We start from the raw sequence: 23,457 nt of genomic DNA on the forward strand, positions 1-23,457 counted from the left end.
ACTTCAGGAACACCCATGCTAAAATTTTCTTTGTTTTAAAAGAAAAGCCACGCTATCTTACTTCAGTGCATACATCCAGCTACTAAGATTACAAGTGGTACACTCCTTTAATGGCATCTAAATATGGTATATATCTGGATTCAAATTCAAAATATCAGTAACACTATAGACAAAATACAACAATGCTATGTGTGTATCTATTTATTTCTAGATATTCCTTGGAGGAAAAGCAAGTTAATGTACATCTAGAGCATGCGCTTTTCTGTAGGGTACTACATCAAGCTGCCAAGACTTGACTATGAATTACTAGCTTAGCCTAATGTTAAAGTTTCTTACCTCTACATTAAATGTAATTCTGAAGTACTACTTCTTCTTCTCACTTATTTATCTCTCTGAAAGCAGAATCACCTCCATGCTTTCACTCTTCTTCCTTGCTGATATCACTTATAAACTACTTACCTAACATCACCCTTGCCAAGAGTGAAACAAAGAAACATTTGTTTCGCTTTCTGGTTTGATTTTTTTTTTTTTTTACACTTACTGGAAGGTGCAGATTCGCTTTCACTGTTATGCCTAGAACTGGTGGACTCAGAGTTTAAGCTAAGAGTGCTGGGTATAGAAGAAAGTTCATTGCAGAGCTGCTCCATGTCATCAGGAACCACCGGCCAAGGCTGTCTACGACTATGTCTTACTGCATCCCAGTTATGATGCTTCAAAATGTCACATCCTTGTTTAGTTTTGGCTATTAGACCAAGCACGTAGACACAGGTTCTGTATTTAATACATACATAGAGAAAAAAGCAACAATAGCATCAAATTCAACTAAACCTTTTTTACTTTTTTGTAAGGAAACACTTTCAAAACAATTCAGTAGAAACTTCACAAAGTTTTTGTTCCCAATTTTCATTTGGAAATAAACAGAAAACTAAAAAATGAAATAAAATATCTGAAATTCATTTAAAAAACATCTACCATCCAAAAATAAAACAACTACAACAAAAAACTCAAAGTAGAACATGAACAAAGCTGCACAATTAGGCAAAAGAACATCCTTTCAATGATATTCTCTTTTAAGAATTTGAAAGATGCTGAATATAAATGATGGAATAGTAAAGTGATTCCAGAGAGGACCTATATACGCTTTAACTGCTTTTTAAAAGAGACAGAAAGTACTTTTTTTTTTCCCATTTGCCTACTGTTTATACTTTTGAACTTGTATATAATTTTGAGAATTTTCTCAAAATCTGTTATCAATAACCCTTAATAACTGATTTCAAACTGACTTCCAAGTGGCAAAAATACATCTACATGAATGAAGCAAGAGTATCTGAGAACCTTCTGTGACTGTAACCTAAAAATTTTGTTTAATAATGAAATACACATACCCTCTAATGGAGAGAACCTCACAATGTTGGGCAAGTGCCATTATATCTGGAATTACATTCTCCTCTTGAAGCAAGTTAAGACCCCAGTTTGATGATCCAATGTTACCCTGGAATAAAATGGTTTGTCAAAAAAGTTTTGACTTTGATGTGACCTGCAACACCAGTGAAAAAAAGCCCTCAACACTTTTGTCAGTGGTATGGTTTCTACAAGCATCCTCCCAAAGGTTTTAGAAAACTTTAGCAGCTTCTCTCTCCTTTTTGATCTTAGTCAAGCAAATCCAGTAAAGGACAGTAGGATACAACAACTAAAACTGCTAACAGCTAACTAGTACACACTCTTCAGGCTACTAATTCTACTACAGCTAGCAGCAAGATCGTAGTTTACTTATTTTACTTGCCTGTTAAATAAGCATTTTTTATATTATTACACATTTGATCATGACTGTTACAAAAGAAAATTTAAGGAAGACAGGAAAGAGGTAAGTGAACAATTAAGGTGACTAAGCAGCTTTAGAATTATAGCTTGGATAGGCAAAGACACTAGGTTTTATTCAGTGTTATCCCCAGTATCAGAGTTGCTAAGACTATATTCACAAACCTCAGCAATGGCAGCAAGCTTTCCTGTAGAAACATTATATTTTGGAACACAGCAGGTTGAAACATCTGATTCCATATTAACACTGTCACCACATGTTGAAATTTATTCTTTTTTTATATGTAAAAACAGCAATAATAGTCAAAGCAATTACAATAAAGCTTAGACAAAACAGACATAGTAAACAAACTTCATGTGATATTCCAGTTATGACATATTAAAAAAAAAAATCAACTGAGAGGGAAGAAGCACAAATTTTTGAGAAGAATTCATAAACAATGGTTTTACAGGATTTTGTTCAGTTACTTCAGAATCAAAAGTTGTGAAAAAACCCAAATTGCTGTAAAAAGGTTGTAAATCTGTTACTAACCAAGGCCCAAAGGGCTGCTTTCAGCTGCTTGATTCCTTCCCACTTATCCAGCATTGGGGAACGAACAGTGTAACTCAGATCTGTAACAATACTCTAAAAGAGAAAGAAAGAAGAAAAAATATTCAGCTGAAAATGGGAAGGACATTTCAGTTGAAGAGGTTATCTTACATACTTTTAAATTAGTGCTTTATGTTTGCTATAACTGCATCTCACTGTGAACAGCAGTAGCCCTGGCATAATAAGCGCAAGTTAAGAGGAATGGTAATGTAGCTAAAAACAATTAATATCACCTCTGAATGAATCAGATTATCTCAGATTTTATAAAGGCAAATTTCTTCCGCTTAACACACTACAACATAGGCACTCCAAAATTTTTCAAATTTCAACACAATTCATCTTTTTTTTTTAAATTCACTTTAAAAATAATTTCAAACAATAACTAAACAACTTTTTTAGCATTTCTGAGAATTTCAAGTTAACAGAAAGAACATTTTATTACCTCGCCTCCATGCTTTGATACACATGGAAGGATAGGCACAATTTTGCCACTAAAATAGGCACTAAAATATATTACAACTAGCAATTTGCTTCCCATTGTTTTGTTTTTTTTTACTGGTCATTTTAAGAAAAACACTGTAAGGAAAGAATTTTACATGAATCTGGATGGAAAGGTTGTCTTCACAAAACTATGGCTCCATAACATTTCAGATTTACAACCTACTTATTTTGTAGTCACTATTTAACTGACATCTCTTAAAACATATTCCTTAAAAAAGGGATGCTGTCCACTAAAATCCTTCAAGCTATAAATCATTACAATTCTCACCTGAGACTCCAATAAATGGCAGCCTGTTTTATGGTGCACCAGTTGGCCATAAAGGTGAACTGGCAGGTAGACATGTGGTCGCTGTAATCTGGTGGGAAAAAAAGAAAAAAACAAAACGCTTTCCCAGCAATTTTGAAATTATCTATTACAATAAATTACACTGAAGTGAGTTACGCAATATTTTTTTTTCAGATGAAGATTCTTGTGGACAGTGTTTACCTTTGGTTGCTCCTACGAACATAGTTATCACCATCAACAGGTTTGCGATACGTTGTAAGTGCTTCATTTAGTTGTTCTTCAATCAACTCAACATACTTTAAGTTGTACTCCTAAAAGAAGGTAATGTTTGACACAATACATTTAGGTGGTTTATTTTTTATCGTATGGTACTTTATAAAGAAGAAACATCAGTGCTTGTTAATTAAGGCTGAGTTTCTTTATGATCTGAACATGGTGTTCTCCAAAATAATCATGCTTCACTCATACGACTTCACAGAAAATCAAGAACTGATTCCATAACTATTTCAGAAAAATTGTTAAAAGGAAGGAAAGAAACATTTCACATTTGACTTTAACCTGAAAAATCTGAACAGATCACAGTACATTTCAGTATACCTAATACTGTTTATAAATTAGTCAAAAAATCATTTAACAGCTCATATAATTGTGACTATTAACAAAATGATCAACTACTACCTCAAGAAAATAAACGTAAAAATTGTAAAAACAAAATAATACATGAGTACTACTTTTACTTTACCAACAATGTATGAATGTTATTGTAAAAGTAATGCCTCTTGTTTATTTTCATGGAAACTACAACATACACAAAGAACACGTTCTCAGCTACAAAATACTATTTTTCAACATAGCCACCACCATTAGCTAATTCCCATTCTGTGGTGTAACAGCTGTGCAAGGCCATGAGGAAAACAGTTTTTCTTTCACATCCCTGCCAACACTGCAGTAACACACCAGCCACTGCTGTGTGTCTCACTGTGCTAACATCCAGTGTTTGGTCTCCACAAATGTTCCACAAGTGTGAATGAATGTCAATAGGTGCAATTTTTCCCACATGGACAAGTTCAATGACACACCTTTGCTTCCTATGTACTTCCATGTCAGATGCCATTTTGACAGACTGCCTCTCTGCTGCCATCTGTTGCAAAGCAACAAAGCACAACAGGACACTGCTGGGAAGACTCAACCTACCTCTACTGCCATACCACCACCACCTACCTGCCTCTGACACTGTGGAACAGCATAATAAAATAGGAGGCATTACTTTCAGAGCACACTTCAGAGCACACTTTCATATTTTTTTTATTTTGAATGCATCGTGTGTTCCTATCCACTTCCTAACAGCATAGGCTAACTCCATCTTCATGAGATTTGGACATAACATTAATTACCTATTATCAGTGTTGACACACATCTTGAAAAGCAGTATTCCTTTCCACATTTCTGTAGGTGAGACTTAAAACAACCTATTTTGGAAAGTCATTACTCTCAGTGTATTAGCTGGAGAAGCAAAACTACATGAAAGCCCTGGCTAAAAGAGTACATATCAACAGAGAAGTTAAACAACTCTAAGACCAAGCTGTCAAGCTTTATCAGCAAATTCTTAAGCCACTGAGGGAATACATGTATTGGCATTAGTAATGCATACGTAAATCTACAATATTTTAAATTACATTTTAGCCCTCTCAGGTGTGTTCTTATACATTATCTCTTTCTAATTCCAAGTGAACACACATTTTTATTCTTCGTATTACCTTTTGCCATTTTTCCATTTGCTTTGTTACGTAACCTCTTTCATTCAGATATGAAAACCCCTTTGGAATGGACAGAAACCTGCAAAGCAACAGCAGACCATCAATACCAAACTTCAATCACATAATATGAATAAAAACCAAATGCTTATGACTTCCACAGTATGAATTTCAACAGCATACTCAATACATTTACCTCAGGAGTAGAAGCAAACCCTTGTCTCCAAGGTGAGATAGAGCTGGCTTCATTTGGATAAGGGCATGAAGATTGGCCTAAGATAATTAAAAATGTGCAAGTTATATCAGAGCATTATAACCCTCTAAAAACTACAATTACAATAACCTGCCAGTAATGATGCTGTGAAGTTTTCATACAAGGAAGTATCAAACAGCACTCACTCTTATATCATCCACTTTTGTCATAACATACGTAATTCTTCTAAAAAGACTATAATGATAAAATACATTAAGACTGAGTAAATATTTCTAGTAAGCAAAATGTACTTCTTATTGCTATTAACGGTGCAGTTTATAAACCACATGATGAAGAAAAGAGTATTACTAAGACTATCAAGGACAATCAAGAGAGCAAAGCATGAGTAGCTTCCTGAACTTCTCCTCTGTAACTGGAGGGGGGGGGTAAACAGCATAGAGTTGCTTACCACAGGGAGATGAAAAAGGGAAAAGATGCTCACCTTGTCTTCACATGCCTCATCTAGAATATCAAGTGCCTCAGAAGAAATAGTTTTATTTTTGTCATGTAGCTGGGTCACTAGTAACTCAATCCCCCAGTTGCTGAAGAACTCTACATTCGCCCTCAGTAATACTCGTAAGTGTTTTGTTGCATACAGCCTGCAGCTCTGCAAAAGCAAGGAAAATAAATGTTTTTTGTATGGAAGAAAGATAGTCAATGCCTTTAATGATTTCTCACTTTTGAAAATACATTTTCAATTACCGTATTTTACATAAAATAACTGTACTGAACACCTTATAGCATTAAAACTATAGTCCATTACAGAACTATATTCAAACAATAAATTTGAGTCTGAGATCATAACTCGGTCACTGTCAAATCTTACTTAACGTCTCTAGTGTTCTTATACTTCCAAGGCTATGATACCTCTAACCTAGTAAATTTTCTATTTGTTAAAATATAGAGGATCTATACTGGGGAGATATGTGAGTATCTGTACTATCAGAGACAAGTGAATCTGTACTATCAGAGACAAGTGAATTGGTCCAGACTGGACACTAAGTAAGTTGTCTTCTGGAACGATCTGTTCTCTTCCTCCTGAAATACTTGGTAAATGGGATTTCACAAAAAACAAAGTATGAACTGTAAATCTTGTTTCATTATTTCATCTTCAAATACTTGCACATTTTTACTTATTCAATATATATTTATCTTTTTGGTGGAGAGGCTAAGGGCACTCAAGCTGTCCAGTCTGGAGGTGGCCAAGAGGTAACCTCACTGCTCAATCCAGCTCCCTGAGGAAAGGAAATAGGGAGGTGCCAGACTCTTTCCTGGAGACCACTGGCAGGACGGGAATGGCACAGAGCTGTGCCAGGGAAGATTCAGACTGGACATAGCAACAAATTCCAGGGTAACACTGCAACTAGCTTCCTAGAAATGTGGTTGATACGTTATGTCTGCCAGTATTCAAGAAGCATCTGGGTTGGGTAACGCCCTCAGTATAACTTCAGGTTAGCCCCAAAGAGGTCAGGCTGTTGGATTTAGTATTTCCACATCCCTTCTATGTCTAATCTATACATATTCAGTTAAAGCAAGAAAAAGAGCAACTTTAGCTCATGAAATGAGAAATATTTCATTGATAACATCTCAGAGAAATAGAATTTGAAAAAGAAGAAGCATTATTGGAAATTGTCTTTAACCCTTACAAAGAGCTTTTTATAAATTACACTCAGTTCCATGCCTTGTTAAATCTAATCTAGAAGCAAGAGACAGCACAAAAACAAAATCACAATCTAACGTATGGACTATAAAAGAGAAATCCTTCCACAGGCATTTGTTTATTTGCTACACAGGCTGTACTCATTCTTTCACGTTCTCATCAGAAATCCTTAAATGGGCAAAGTGGGAGAGCATGTAATTGCCTTATTTGAACTGGATGTTTTTAATTAATTGCCTGTCCAAGATGGCAGATTGCTAGTATAGCTAGAATATATATATTCTCCCTATGGATCTGAAGAGTGAGAAGTATGAAGTGGAACAAGTTTCGATTTCTCCCTATCATGCTCTCTAAATACAAAAGGAGTGCTCTATCTTGGACAGTGTTTCAGAGTTCTACATAATAAAACTCATAAAATGGCAAATACCTCCCCTAACACCTGATAAAGATTTACTTTCACATTACTCTTCAGTTAATGGAACAACTCACGCAAGCATGTCACTTCAATATTTTCCTTATTCTTTTGAATCATCTTATTCTCCCAGACCAGACTACTCCTTCCAGTTTCTGGATGAGACTTACAGTCTTGCAATTACAAAAGCTCAAAAATATGGCCTATACCACTAAAATACAGTTAATCCAGCTGATTCAAAATAATTGAAGAAATCAGACAAAATTGCTAGATCCAAATATTAAGAGATGGTATTGACAATATATGTATACCAGTATTGCCAAACAATACTTCAGCAAGTTCACATTTTGCTTTTCAGTCAAGCAGAATTCAGTGAAATTTTCTTCTCAAAACTCCAACAGTTCAGTTACTGCCATAAGAATGCATGTGCTAGGCACATAGAAAGCAGGAAAAGAGTTTAAGGAAGTTAATTATTGATGTATGAAATTATGTGTGGTTGACAGAATCCACTTCTTCCAGATGAGATAGTCCATTTTATTTGTGTTTTGCCTCTCTCAGATCAAAGAAAAACAAAGTCCATTTGAATTCTAAGAATTCCAAGTAGGCCAGCTAATCAGGAAACAAAATGCCTTTCATTATCCAATGTTCAAGAGATCAATAAAGGAAGTTTCACTATTTAAGGGGTTCAAAAAATAAATTTTCCTTTTTTTTTTTTTTCCTAGTATTATCATAGCACGAAGATTCAAGCTCTAATTTTTTCAATATTTCTTACCTTTATTTTCATCAGGTTTGTTCCCCTTGGTACGCACATTTAAAAAATAATTCTCTTCAGGTATGAGATATCTGTTTAAATGACTTTAAGTACTGAGTGCAAATGCAGTAGAAGGTATAAAGTCCATTGTAAATACAAGAGCTACATGAATATGAATTTCATTTTACTAAATACAAAAGCTCTTCTGAATTTATACAACATCTTAAAAATGTTACAATCTTGGATAATAAAGAGGCAAATAGAAAAGGTACATCAATTGAATAGCACTTACATCCGTAGCTGCTGTCAGAATTTTAGACAGGATGACTCTTGCTAAGCCATCTCTGCTGTAATCCAAACTAGAAACAGTCAGTTTTAACAAATGATCTTGGTTCTTCAAAGAACAAAGATTAAGAAGACTGGCAGGAGAAAAAGAAAATATCAGTATTTGAATCCAATAATATCCACTTATTCAATTAACAATTTCAACTTAGCCTTCTGAATAAACCTTTATTTCTACAAATAAAGAATTCAAAGCAGGTTCCTATAAAGTGACTTAAAACTATTCAAACTGTTGAAGGGGGGGAAGAATAAAGCACTAAATGGCAAGAGAAAAAAAAAAGCTTTTAAAATGGTTCTGTAGTAGTTTTGTCAGCACATCTAAACTAGTGATTATTACAAAAATAAATGCTTATGAAGAACTGTTAACAATCTTCATTCTAAAACACTGTAAAACCGTATGGATTTCGTTATCTTAAAAAGAAACAACCAAGAAGACAAAATAGAAACAAATCCCTTCACCTCCCCACCACCAAGAGAAATATAAAATGAAAAAAAAAAATCCATCCTATAAACATGTGGTTTCTACTTGATGTAATCACAAGAATTTTGAAGTCTCCAGCTTTATAGATAGCAGCCCTCATACACAGTTTACAAGTTCTGTAATGATTATATTTGTGAACACAATTCAAACAGAACAAGAACACTTACCACTGAAACACGTTACATTTTTCAAGCATTTTGACTCCATGAGGATGACAAGAAAGAGTACCAAAAAACAGAAAATAGTGTTGACTAAGGGTATTTAGTAGCCCATTATTTTGAAGACTTCGTTCAGGTTTCATTCCTGATGAAGAGTTGAGCCAATTAACAATATCCTTAACCAGCTCCTCCAGATAACCTTGTCCATCCTAAAAAAAACAAAGATTAAAAGCATTTACTAGAAACTGAACTCTTTACTGAAATCTGCCATTTTAAGCTTCTTAAATGTACAAGCATAATACAGACACAAAATAGAAATGTTGACAGGTAAACAATTCAAACTAAAAAAAAATGTTCCAAACATTTTAGAATCAACTCTGGTTGTTCTAGGAAAAGGACTGTTCAGTGATACTTTCCCTACTTTTCTGACTCAAGGCATAAGCCTTCAATACAGAGGAAAGGACATAAAGAAAGGACAAATACATATAGCAAAAACATAAAAATCAACAAAACTAAACAAAAAATCCCCCTAGAATGTAATAATAAAAAAAAAATTAAAGAAAATGCATTTAACAACAAACAAACAACTCAGACTTAGGTATCTCCTCCAAGTCTCATCTGGACAATTCAGGATTTTATGTTGTATTTCTTAAGTATGTTGTTCATCTTTGGTTTAATGCTGAAAAGTTTTCTTAAGTTTTTACTCAAATTTAGGGTTCTTCGTTTTATGCATTCTCCCTTGTAAATGAAAATGTCTTACCTCTTCTGATTCAAGAAGAAATTCAGTAAACTGACAACCCACTACAGTGAGCTGCTTAGCCTTGGCATAGTCCAGATCCAGATTGGCATAAAGTTTACTGCTAGGTTTATAGAAATATAACAATCTCCTTACAAACCTATGGAAAGTAAGAAATAACGTGTTATTTTTCTGTAAGAAAAGCAATTCCTAACAGTACAAAATGATGCTGCTATAAAAGGTATTTTATCTCTTATTGCTTATTGGCAATACATTTTCAGAAGCCATTAAAAGAGAGTAGCAGGTACAGTACTGGGTCTATCCAGATAATTTCAAAGCTGTCACTGTACTCTGTGTTTCAAAGGATTTTCTGTCATGACCTAAAAATATGCAAAGGAACTCAAAATCTCTACACTCTTAAAAACTGCGGCTTACTTTTACTTCTTGTTTATGTAATTTAGTCTGCTATAATTTATTCGGTGCCAAGAGCAAAAAAAAAAAAAAAAAAGTATCTGCAAAGTAAGTATTTGTCCTAATGTTTGTGTGACATGACTTTTCATCAGCTATAATAATTAATACTACTGTGAAAGATACGTTCTTATGCTCTGTTAGGAAAAGGCTACATTTATTCATTAACAGTATTTTCATTCAACCTCACTTAAGCATTTCTGAAGCAAAACAGTGCTAGCAATCCTGCTAGCAAATAGAGACTCACTGTTCAAAAAAACTTCACCTCTGCATTGCAGAAATAAAACTTCAGCAGAGCTTCCCCCTACCATTTATTAGTACAAAAATAAATGCATGTTTGTGCTTTCAAAAATCAATATTCTATCTCAAGGTAGATAAATCAAACATTAAGGAAGTTTATACAGCACTGCCTTTAGTTAAAAAAGGTGAGAGTAGATAACTATCCCAGTTACCAATTACAGATGAAATCTGAGAATTTCATTTTTTTTTTCAAATGAAGGGTGATTTATTACCTATTAGCCACGTATTGTATTAGTGCCTACATTTATACATGAGCCTATTACACAAGAGAGCAAATATATAAAAACACATATATACACTGCATGAACTGTGCATCTGAAATTTGGCAATCTATATTAAAAAAAACTGCAGTTTTCCTTTAATAGTGTTTCTGTCATATTTCCTGGCTAACAGTAAAATAAATATATCAAACGTCTTCAAAAATACAAAATTAAAGGAAAAATCCTCAGCAGTGAAACTAGAGCTGTTTAGCAGTTTAATTACTTTTAATTAAACAAGCAACAGCATTTTACAGTCATTAAAACATGTATCCCACAATCCTGTAGAAGTTTTATACTATCTTAACTCCACATTTTCCAATTATCTCACTGAATTGCAGCCCAACTGCACTGCAAAACGAGGACACAATAGCACTGTCCCATGCAGGCAGGTAGAGATGTGGGTATCATAGACAGGACTGCAGATACACCTTTAGAGAAGCAATATCAGAAAGCCAACAGACTTGGCAAGTAATCCTTTATCACACAGCACAAACAAGCAACTAGAAACATTTTTCTCTTAGATTTTGATGACAGATGTAATGGTACAACTACACAACCATAGATCTATTTCATCAAAAGTTGTCAATTGTTGCCATGAAACGTTACTGTTTTAAATAACAGAGAGGTAATAAAGTTTAAAATTAAATAGGGTTTTGTAAAACTCGAATGATCCTTGTTAAGTGAATAGCTATATGAATTATGCACAGAAACTACTAAATCCTAAAGTCCTGCCTCTTTAATGCAAATACTGAAACCTAAATATTCACTGTTTTGCTGCTTATGTCCAGATTAAGTTTTAGAAATGTGACATCTCCAAGGAATAGCTTACTGAAATTATCAAAGAACAGTTTTTCCAATTCCTTTCTTCAAAGCAAGTCTATGTAATTTTTACATACCTGTGCAATTGTTCGTCTTTATAGTTCCTTAGATTTACATTTGGCCACTAGAAAAATAGGAAATATGGCATTACATGAAACTTGTACATCAGCTAAATATTAATAACTAATATTTACTTATTTCTTTTGCATTCAGCTAATATTTTGAAGTGTAAGATTCCCTGCTAATGTTAATGCTAATCTAATGTTACCAAACCAAAAAAACACCTTATGTTATTGAAAAGGCCATACTTCTTGCTCCAGTAACTATTATATTTTTTCTGGGACAGAAGTGGAAATTGTCGGGTGCATGCTATCTGCAGAAGTCCAAAATTATAATGAAAAGAACAAACTATGACATGCTAATGAAAGGTAAATAAAACTGCCTTACTATCTGTTCTGAAAGTAAACAACACATTTCAGTATGCATAACAGTAACTGTTTTTTTAAAAAAATAAATCACTATTAATCTGATTTGTTTTAAAAATTGTCATTCACTTAAATCACCTAGTAATATATTATTTAAATTCACAGAATCATAGAATAACCTGGGTTGAAAGTACCATAATGGTCATCTAGTTTCCAACCCCCTGCTATGTACAGGTTCACCAGCCACTAGATGAGGCTACCCAGAGACAAATTCCTCTGTCTATACATGAAAGATGTTCTAAAAAGGATTGCAAAAAGTACATTTTGCTGGATCTTTCTCTTTTTTCTCTCCTTTCTTTCTTATCTAAGCAACAGAATTATACATTTCCAATGGGTACATTAGTATTAAGACAGCACAATAATTAATGATCAATAAAACTGACTATACTAGTAACACTGGATTCACAGCACCAGACTAAGGGTGCAGACCTGTCAACGGCAAAGTCTTAATTCTTCCATACTGACCACCAGCACTTCTGTTCTTCTTTTAGCCATTTAAACAGCAAGTTGAGTGAGTAAAAGGCAGAAAGGGACCACATGAGACTGAAGTAGTAAGGTGGTAAGAAAGATGATGCTCCACAGTCATAAGGTTGTGACTGAGAGTAGAAGGAAGGTGTATAGCCACATGTGATAACAAACTCCAAACACTGAAATCTGGATGCAGTTCATTCAGTCTAAAGATGGACTGCTCTGACAAACTATACAACATGAATGTAAATTAAGATAACATTAGCAGGAATTGAAGTGGTTAGAACTTAACCAGAAAGCACTGTGACTACTCATTGTGAAAGAGAGAAGTCCCTAATTTTGAGGCATTTAAATCTGTTTTACTGGAGACTGCAAAATACACTGCAGAGGATATCTGAGATTGTAGGGAAACTGACAGCTCTACCTAGAAGCTTTTCTGCTTTAACAGCTCAGGAAAACAGTAGCCCTTAGTCGTCCTTATAACTAAGCTCCTTATTTATCCCTATAAAATATCCATTACCGAAATATTACACAGCTTAGCTAAATGTGATATTTTGAAGAACAGCTTCTTGATTAACACCCTTAATATTAAGTAAAATAACTGACTAATATAAAGTTAGTTAAATTACAGTAAGAATCTGTAAACAAGCAAAATTTAGTGAAGCAAAGCTACTCTGATATATATGTGTATATGTATAAATATGCATAAACATGCATACACAAATATACACATACACATATACCTAAATGTATCTATTTATATATATATATAAATATATATATATATATGCTTATATATAAATATATATACACATATACACACACATTTTTAGGTCTTTATAGCAGACAGATTCTTGCTTTCTCAATCAGCCTTTTAATTTAAAAGTTTAATTTAAACTTATAATTTAAAAATATACAAATATTCTGGGTATTTTGAGGTAAGTTTCCCTGCATGTTCATTTTTACTTTGTTTCTGAGTGCAAGCTTGATTATGTCAGTACTTCAACCATTTTATAGCAAGCTAGTTATAACAAAGACTATTGGAAAATATTTCCTGAGAGTAACAAAAGGATGGTTCTGCTACACAGAATGACAGGAGCTCCTTTGTCTTTAAGATGATGTACTGAATACTCAAAGTTTTCTTGCTCACAGGAATTTCAGTGCTCAAAAAAGAGACAGTCCTCAGAAAGAGATGAATGCTCTCCTTATCAAAGATTTCCTGTTATTAAATGTCGTACAAAGTGAATTTAATTTTATAAAAAACTGTCTTCATTAGTTAAGTCTACACATTACTAGTAACTTGGCCAAAACATCTGAAGCTTAACCTCTAACCCAGGTATAATATTAACCTTCAGCTCATGCTATGTGAAAGTAAACAAACATACAACTATGCTAAGAAACTGAACAAGGTAATATTTGTATATAGTTCAGACAGAAGTGTAAAGTATTGGTAACTTTAAGATCATTATATCTCAAATCTATTTCCATTCAAATAAAACCAAATAAAATTTAACATGCTTTTACAAAGACATCTGTGGATTTATTAGTAGTGCGCTTTTCCCTTCGTGCAGCTTACAGATTGTTGACAAATTATACTTACTGTGTATTGGTATACTGTACACTATTTTATGTTATTTATTTATATTGTAAGTATACTGTACATTGTACGTACAGTATATTGGTATTGATTAAATCAATTTCCGAACTTTCTGAAATTAAGAAGACTATCATAAAATCACCAGTGTTAGAAAAGATCTCCAAGAACATGTTCACCTATCACCAATATTTCCCCACTAAACCATGTCCCTTAATAAAACATCTAAACAGCTAACTATGGCATATAGTATGAAGTCAATAATAAACGATAAAACTCTTATGTGAAATAGAAACAGTCTTTTTTCCCAACAGGTACTTCTAAAAATTGTACTTCATCTTTTTATGCTCACCTTCAGTATGGTCCCTATCAGATTCCAGTTCCACTCAAGATTCTCCTTATGGTTGAGAACCTGGCTGTCTCGCAGATTCATGACCAGTGCTTCTTCTGTATCCTGCAACATTGACATGAAAAGTTTTCTCATATCACTGCTGTAGTTGTTACACAATACACTTACTTTTCATGTACACTCATCAGAAGCGCTCTGCTACACAGTAATTTGTACCTGAGAGTAAACTGCAGGGCTGTTCTACTGTGGAAGTAGTAATCTAAGAGCAAGAGACCATAATGCGACCTAAATTGCATTAAAATTATTATACACTCAATCAAGTTCTAGAAAACACATAATGGTATCTACAAGTAGATAAAGAAAATATTGAATGAAACAATCTATAAAAATCATATTAATTACTCTGAATTAAAAAGTGAGGTGGTAGGATGGGGTGGGATTTAAGTATCCAGAATACAATTTCAAATTAAATTCTGACAGATTAATAATGGTAATACCTTTAAAATAACAATGTCTTTCTGCACACGGTATTGATCCCTTTTTTGATGGGTTGAGATTGCTTTCTGTATAATATGATCTAAATGAAGGCTGTAAGGTTTAGGTCCTCTTTTCTTCATCTCGTGAAATCGTTTTAAGCAGTTTAGTGCAGCACTTGCTCGTCTAGTAAAAAAGATATTGTAATCAGTGTTTGACAACTAAGAGCCAACTAAAGAATTAGTGCTATATACTAAATTCAGTTAGCGTAGCTCAAGGAAGATTTCACCAACAATTCTGAAGCCAAAGATGCTTGTCTTGATGCAAGTTTTCATACATTCACGTGCTTTAATCTTGCAGTGAAATTACACAGAAAATATTCAGAATTTCTACTGAAGAACGAGACTTGACACTTTTTCTTCTACTCTATAACCAGCGGTGTCCTTCACACTTCACAGAAAAATACAACAGTTCAATTACAAGGGATCTACAGAGATCATCTAGAACACGTGAAGATTAAAGCTGAAAAAGTATATAAAACATCACAGTAGATCAACACTCTGCAGTCAAGGGATTAGAGTCAAATTGTCTGAAGTAGCATTCCTTGTCAATTCTCTTCCTCCCCTTATGACCCCTAAACTCCCGGGCCTCAGCAGTGTCAGCAGTACACTGCCTTCTTTATATCTTAACAGTTCAACAGCAGCATGTAAGAAATTTTCTAGTAAAAGACAGGCATATCAATAAATACTGCTAGCAGAAAATACTACTGAGCATATGAAGAAAGTGTAAACATGAGAAGGTAAGCGTATCACTCTTTCCCACGAAGCACAGGAAATATTTTTAATTTCTTACATCTTCAAATAAGCAAATATGCAGATTCTTTCACCTAAATTATACAAACCTAGGCCCGTGTAGACGTTTGCAATTCTTTATGTTCTGAAAAATTGCAGTGTCCACAAAAACTTAGACTGCCTAATATAAAACTACAAAATCTTATTTTTAAAACAGAAACAGGATTTCTAGCTCTTTTATCGGATCCATAAATGCCAAGAAGTACAAAACCTGAAATTCACAAGTATTTTTCACTCTTCCTTTCCTCCCAGAGTTCTAAGTGAAATGCCCTGCAAAATACCCTGCAAACCGAGTTTCAGGCAAAGATACACAACAGCCATTTTTCTATTAATGGTTTAAACCAGTATATACCAAGAAATAATTTTCACCTCAAATTATATAATTTTTTAAAATATTAATAATAATTATACCTAGCACTTTTCATATATTAATATTCAGTGTTATTCAAGTTAGGTCACTATTCGAAGACTTGTTTGTGTTTTTTTTTAAATCAAACTACTGACACTATTTGCAACAAAAGAAAGGCCTGTGTTGTGGCTTAAGCCCAATTAATAGACATGTTTGTCTACAAAATAGTATGTCTTTCTTGATAAACATTTTCACATACCAAAATCTTTTGGTGGCATAAGGGATCTTTAGAAATACAAAGAGAAAATCTGAAACTTTCTGGGAAGCAATCTACAAGTGTCACTTAAAATTCAGCAGTTTGCAAAGATTCCGTAAATCATCACTGATGATACAACAAAACAAAATGTGAAGATAACATCAAAATACTGATCAAACAAGCCAGGATGGCAAAAACAATGACCAAATTAACAGAAGGATTTTCTATAACTTTTTATGTAAAGAAAAAGAAACATTCCCACTCATACTCACTTTAAAAAGTCTTCTAAAAGCAAATACAGGTAAGAAACCTGAGTTTACACACACATTTTAAAGATACTGGATCTATGAAATTCTCCCAGCGTTCCTCAAACAAATTATGTGAAGCACTTTTTGTTCAATTACAAGAAAGGACATATTTATTTTTGTTTTTAGAGAAACTTGGAATTCTTACAATCTCTTCTCTTTCATGATGTCAAAAGATGCTGCCATATTCATTAGCGTTGGTAAGCAGTGCAGGTGATGACTGTGAGAATGAGGGAGAATCGTGTTTGCCTGAACAAAAAAAAAAGAAGTCTGGTTATTATAACTTATTATAACATTTCTGTCTTTCTCTGATGGATCAGCATTTGAAAAAGCCTACTATTTCTCATGAGAGCTTCACACATCCATGAAAATTTTTCACATATTACCAACAATAACTGGGCACAATTTTGAATATTTTATCTAATTAATAAATCTGAATAACAATTAAAACTAAAAACAATTCAAACAATTGCAGGATTCCATCTTGAAATTTCTAATTTTTCTTTTTTTTTTTGCATTGGTGGTAGCTGGGAGATGTAACATGCAAAAACATTCAAAGTATCAGTTATCCTTTTAAGTCACGTGTATGAGAGTACTAAAATACATATAAAATCAGAAATACAATTTCACCATGCCCATTCAATACTTTTGCACAACAAAAGATACTTCACACACAAAAATTAGCAAAAAATACACACGAAACCTTAACAGAGAGTGTGTACTCTCCTTGCTGTCAATAAAGGATGTGGAGAAAAACAAAACCACTTGTTTGGCCAGAAATGTAAACCATACCACTTCACATATGACTAACAGTTCCTCAGCAGGCTGCAAAGTAGCACTTGCATGTGCATTTAAAAACATCATGTCTAGGCAAGAACAAACAGACCGAATTTTCTTCAAACACAGAGAGGCAAGAGGCATGAAACAAGATGTCTTCAACTTCTCTGTGCTATTCAGAGGCTATCAACAGCAATGTGAGAAGACCAATTCAAGTTGGGAGTTGCACAAATGAATATTAAGAAGTGCTCCAGTTGAATGTGCAAGTTTCATCTGTGAAGCAGAAAGCTAAGCATGCTGTCACTAGTACCGTTACAGAAAAGCTAAAACAAGTAGCAGTTTTATTCCCAAACAAAGTAACAGATAAGTGAATTTGCACATTGCACATCTATCTTAAAAATACAATGTTTTACTGAGGCAAGGTGGAGAAATAGTGAGAGCTGGAGATGAACAGCCTATTAATTCATGCTGTTTTTAATGTATGAAGTGTTACAAAATAAAAAAATAGCCTATTGCTTTGATGGAAAGTGGATGTTCCAAGTTCCAAACAAACTCCAATCTTCACTAACAAAATAACTATTTTCAATGAGTTATTAATAATACTCTCGGAAAGAAACTTTACTTACCATATGCAGAAGTTCTCCCAAAAGGATAGTTGCTCTAACAGACACGTGGTCATCACTACTGGTGATCACCTCTACAAGACCCTGGAAAAAAAGTTAAAAAATAATTACAATGTTTAATATATGATGTATATATCGTATCTCATTTCAATGTTTTTAAGAGATAAGCAGTAAGCATCTGTCTCAATCTAATATCACCAGTTACCTCTAGAAGTCCATTGGTAATAAAAGCTGAAAGCACTAAAGCCAAATAATTATCCATGAGATCAGGCCTAAGGAGAAAAACATAGGGAAAGAGTTTAGAAAAAACATTTTTTTTTACAAATTATTTCTGCAAGAGAAAAGCAATTCTTCTGTACACCATAAATCAAAGGCTTAGTCTGAGTTTATTAAATACCCACCGTGACCTGGCTCTATGGGGTAATATAGTTTTAGCTTCAGCAGCTACAAAGCCATCAGACAGTCTCCAGCAGTCCTGAAATCTGCTTGGATCTACAAGAAAACAAACAAAGCCAGTGCCAATTATAGCTCTGTATTTCAGTGTTATTTTAATAGTAGTTTTTATGAGCAGGTGTACCCTCAGGGTTGAAACTACAGAAAACTTTTGTTCAAAAAGGATTTTCAGCAACTCATTCAATCCACAGTACAACACAAAGTGAGGCCAACTTCAAAGCTAGGACAAATATTTCATTTAGATATCAAAATAATAATTTCTCCTATTCAAAAACACATGAAATTTATCCAACTGAAAACACTGTAACATTTTTAAATGTACATGCATATCTAGCAAAGTCACAAGTGTGCAACAAATAATGATTTATTAATAGTGAAGTTCAGAACAAGGATTAAGCTTCTATAATCAAGCCCTTGACAGGCATCCGTAACTAGAATTTGGAGGATGATGGAACATGAAAGACTCAAAATTACTCTCTTCAGGCTGACATTTTTGTGAGAAAGAAGTAGAGGGCATTTTTAAAGCTTGCAAATAAATAATTCTAAACTTAAAAGAGTAACTTTTCTTAATTTAGACATGAAAACATACAATTACCCTAGGAAAAGTAAGTTTCCTGAAGTGCACTGAGGAAAATTAGCATATTTTCAATATACAGAGATACTTTTGAGTAACTTTTCTGTGTCAGCCAACACTTCTACATACCAATGCTTCAAACGCTTTGAAGACTAATAACACGTATTGTACAGTCTTTTGTGTAAATGCTCAATTATGTTTCATTACTGATTTTCTATCCAACTTCAACAGATTAAGTACGTCAGAAAAAAAGTGGACTTGTAACTTGAACACTGTTAGTTTGTTGAAACGGGATTTTAAGCAGGACTTCAGAATATGTCATGAATTCACTGACGAAAAAGTTAATACTGATATAATTTGTAATCCAGGGGAAAGATAATGGGTTCATCAAATTTGTAGAAGGATTTGACAGAATTCTTGTGTGAACAAAATACTTACCTACGCTAAGAAGTGCCTCAATAAATTCTTCTGCAACAACAGGGAGAGGAAGACGAAAAATGTCATAGAGAACCTCAAGCAGACCTCGCTGCAAAAAAAACCAAAAAAACAAAAACAAACAAAGAAAAAAAGCACAACAATTTGATACATTTAGAAAATACGGCCTTTCTGCTCACAATTAAATTAGCACTGAAGTTGATTTTTACAGTGTGCTAAAACTGGCAACTGATTTGGAGTTGTTTTTTGGATTATAAGCATGTTTTCTAAAGGAACCTGGAGAAAAAAGGAAGTTCTGCTCACTTTACAATGGTGCCTTATTGTCGCTGCAATCTAGAGAAACATAAGCTCCTCAGATTATACATACATTTTTTACAAAATATTTTACTCTTTATTTTTTATTTTTTACTTATTGTCAAAGCAAAAACTGATTAACTTGCACACCACTGATATAACATGAATTCATGGAAATGATGGACATTCTCTTAATGCCTGCTCTGTCTGTAGTAATTAAATATCAAATGAAAAAAAAATCATTAAATAGTAATGTAGTAATTAAACATCATAAAATATAAATGAGAACTAAACTTAAAACCAAGAACAGCAGTTGAAAGTATATTTTTCTTGACAGCACCAATTTCACAGTATTTTAGCATATTTCTAAAATTTGTTTTAATACAGAGTAATTTTAAGATATATATAAAATAAGAAAAGAGACTAAGACTAAAAGCAAATAAGCTGAAAGAAAGTAAGATTATAGATTATAATGGTAAATCAGTTCCAATGCCAAAAATATTCCTGCGTATACAAATATTTTGTTTATTGCCTGCTCAGGTCTAACACTTTTTTCCCTTTTCCCTCCTCCATTCCCTCCTGTCAGACAGAGTGAGCTTTGATTCACACTCCACTGACACAGAAAGAGCAGACAGCTTGACCACATGGAAAAATCACACAGGAAATTTAAGGGTCAAATAAATTCAAGACTAGTGGTCTCATATTTAGATTCTCTGTTAGACCACTAAATTGCTTTAAAAAATTGTAAGCATATTAACTAAAACATCAAATATATTCCTATTCCAGTAGGAAATATTTAACACTTACCCGTATTTCCATATTTGGTATACAAAGTACCCCAATGAGAGACTGAATCCCAGAATTTCCAGGTTTGCACAGACTAATAATACCTAGAAAAAATTAACACACAATGTTTCCTCACCAAAAAAAAAAGAGATATTAGACAACATTAAGTGATTTCTAGCTTGAGCAAAAGTACAGATGACAAAAGTTACTAATCACTAGGATTATGTCATCTTTCATTTTCAATCAATGTTTAACAAAATCTAGTAATTTCAACACTAAGAGATATAGTTTCTTTTCTCCTTTTTAATGTTAACAGTATTTTTAAGTTATCTCCACAAAAACAATATTCACAAAGAAACTGCATACAGACAAAATCATAAACAAAGGATCAGTCTTAGGCCAGAAGATGTACAAAGAACTATTAGCGGATTCTGCAACAGAAATTGTGTCTTAACCCAACCAGTAATTAGCTTCCTTTTAATCTCAGACATATTCTGAACAGCAAGTTTAAATATTTAGAATAACATTCTCTATGCATCACTTTTAGTCATCTTATCCCAAATAAGCAGGACTCACCTTCCAAAACAACTTATTTTATTTCACATAAAATCTGACAGCCTTTCTCATGCTTGGTCCTTCTACACAGTATTTTCACACAAGTTTCACTTCTTAGCATTAAAAGGATGAATACTTAAACTGTTTTTAAATGTTATTGAATACCACCTGAAGTTAACCACTACTCTGATTTTCAGCCTCAGTTTATACTTACATCTCTTCATTCAAGATGTGGCTCCTGAGACAGCAACCTTGCTCATTTCCTTACTGTTTTTCTTCACGTTACAAAAGAGAAAGCCTTACAGTAACACTATTCTAAAACCAAAGAAGTTTATCCAAGAAATAACTGCACATGAATAAAATAGGGGCCAGTTCTTGGAACACATAAATAAATCTTAATTCAGAAGGAAGTACTAAAAAATGAAATTAGGTAACTACTTAAATTGTTTCAGTAAAAACAATTAGTTAACTTTTATGATGTACTTTATGTGGAATTATATCCTCAAGTTCTTAACTTCCACGTCACAAATACTTATGTCTAGCTCTGTACCCACAGAGATCATTTTTTTTCCCAAGAGTAGCTGACAGCCACCTTCCTACTGCAATGCAGGAATAGATTTCAGTGCACAAAGTCACTGCTGCATGTCCCAGTTTCAATTGTAGATGAAGACTGCAGTGGAGGATAAAGTACGTAGTAATAAACTCTACAGAATAACTCAGTCCAAAGAGTTAGGAAAGCAGAACAAAAAAGCACAGACAGAATAGACAGGTAAAATAAGAAGAATAAAGCTGAAAAGCCAGAACAGAAACCAAACCAAATAGATGTTCAGTCTTTTCTGCTTTGGGAAGGATGACATTATGAGGACACTTCTGTACTACAAGCATTAATGCCCTCTTAGCCTCCAACAAAATAAGAGAACATGCATCTGAAAAAGTACCACAGCAAAGAATACATTACAAAACAATTCTCACTTGAACTTTTCAAGAAAATTGTGGTATTAGTTCTAACTGTATGAATGAGAGAAAATGTAGCAACATTCCTAACATAAATTGCTTTGTAGAATCTTCAGAGTTATCACAAGCTCTCCAAACTTGCACCTCAGCATCAAGAAAACACGAGTTATTTTTTGAAAGGATATCTCAATGTTAAGATCTCTGATCAGTTTTTCAGAACATCTAGTTCTGAAAGCACAAGTAATTTAAATAGTCTTACAATCAAAACAATTTTTATACAGTCTAAATCATTCTTAAGTACAGCATGTGCAAAGCCTATCCAAAATTTCTGTAGGGGTCATATGACTTGATTTAGTTCATTTGTAAGACTCTGACTTCGGTAAAAGAATGAGGCCTTATTACCATGTTAAGTATCGTAAGATAGTAGAGAAAGCAGAGAAAGGATTTGAAAAAAATACAAAAAACTTTCCTGGGTTCAGAAATGTCTTCTACAGAAGAGGACCAAAACTACGTCCAGATTGGGATTTATCTTCAACTACACAACTTAGTAAAAGCAGATGCTAATCAATCTACTCTGTTGAAAACTTTTGCATAGATAAAGATTTCTTATTACACTGACAGTATAATTTCAAAGGCAAATTCTTATGACACAATGCTACTTTCAATATTCTTTCACCCACCAAATACCAAGTATCACCATTAAGGCACAACTGATACAGTATTCTGAACTGAAAATAAGGCTGCATCCTATCTATAGGGTTTAGTCTAAAGAAACTGTTTAGGAGTCCTCAAATTTGACAATATCAAAACATTACAGGAATGAGTGACAAAAAAACCAAGACTGTCAGATTGTGTGACTAAATAAACCATTACATTGCACTGAAAATTTCTTGTCAGTCAACAAATAAAACAAATTAGAAATCTTACCTGCCCATGATCGAAATGCTGCCACAATTCCCATTTTACTAGCTAGGAACCGTGCTTCTCTGTCCTCTCTGTCATAAAACAAATATGACAAGACACAGTTAATTACTGTAAAACAAACTGTGTTACTTACACAGCAGGTAGTTAACTGCAATTCTGGACAGGGTACAAAAATCAAGAGTAAGAAAATTTTCATACATGTACGTTTGCATTTTTGTGTGTGCATATACATTTCATTGAATATGTACACATATACGAAGATTACCATTTTTTATCATTGTGTCTTTCTTCTTCAGTGGAGTTTTGTATTAGAAAGATTACAAACTAAACACCTATTTTTGGTGTGTTATTCACTTCGAAGTCTCC

General features: G+C 33.5%; 1 protein-coding gene across 1 annotated transcript in view; it reads right to left on the reverse strand.

Moving 5' to 3' along the window:
• The window catches only part of RICTOR (RPTOR independent companion of MTOR complex 2), an 84,246-nt gene that overhangs the window by 13,592 nt on the left and 47,197 nt on the right, over positions 1-23,457 (reverse strand). The window contains exons 10-30 of the mRNA XM_048930732.1: positions 23,095-23,162; positions 20,680-20,762; positions 19,582-19,669; positions 18,518-18,608; positions 18,322-18,388; positions 18,120-18,200; positions 16,865-16,965; positions 14,979-15,141; positions 14,485-14,586; positions 11,663-11,709; positions 9,763-9,898; positions 9,012-9,211; positions 8,314-8,440; positions 5,644-5,808; positions 5,145-5,221; positions 4,952-5,030; positions 3,396-3,505; positions 3,177-3,264; positions 2,351-2,443; positions 1,386-1,492; positions 542-771 (exon numbers count right to left, since the gene is read on the reverse strand). Coding sequence (XP_048786689.1) covers positions 542-771; positions 1,386-1,492; positions 2,351-2,443; positions 3,177-3,264; positions 3,396-3,505; positions 4,952-5,030; positions 5,145-5,221; positions 5,644-5,808; positions 8,314-8,440; positions 9,012-9,211; positions 9,763-9,898; positions 11,663-11,709; positions 14,485-14,586; positions 14,979-15,141; positions 16,865-16,965; positions 18,120-18,200; positions 18,322-18,388; positions 18,518-18,608; positions 19,582-19,669; positions 20,680-20,762; positions 23,095-23,162 — 2,303 coding nt within the window. The remainder of the gene's footprint in view (positions 1-541; positions 772-1,385; positions 1,493-2,350; positions 2,444-3,176; positions 3,265-3,395; positions 3,506-4,951; positions 5,031-5,144; positions 5,222-5,643; positions 5,809-8,313; positions 8,441-9,011; positions 9,212-9,762; positions 9,899-11,662; positions 11,710-14,484; positions 14,587-14,978; positions 15,142-16,864; positions 16,966-18,119; positions 18,201-18,321; positions 18,389-18,517; positions 18,609-19,581; positions 19,670-20,679; positions 20,763-23,094; positions 23,163-23,457) is intronic.

The sequence above is a fragment of the Lagopus muta genome, chromosome Z (assembly GCF_023343835.1).
Source record: "Lagopus muta isolate bLagMut1 chromosome Z, bLagMut1 primary, whole genome shotgun sequence".
Taxonomy (NCBI): Eukaryota; Metazoa; Chordata; class Aves; order Galliformes; family Phasianidae; genus Lagopus; species Lagopus muta.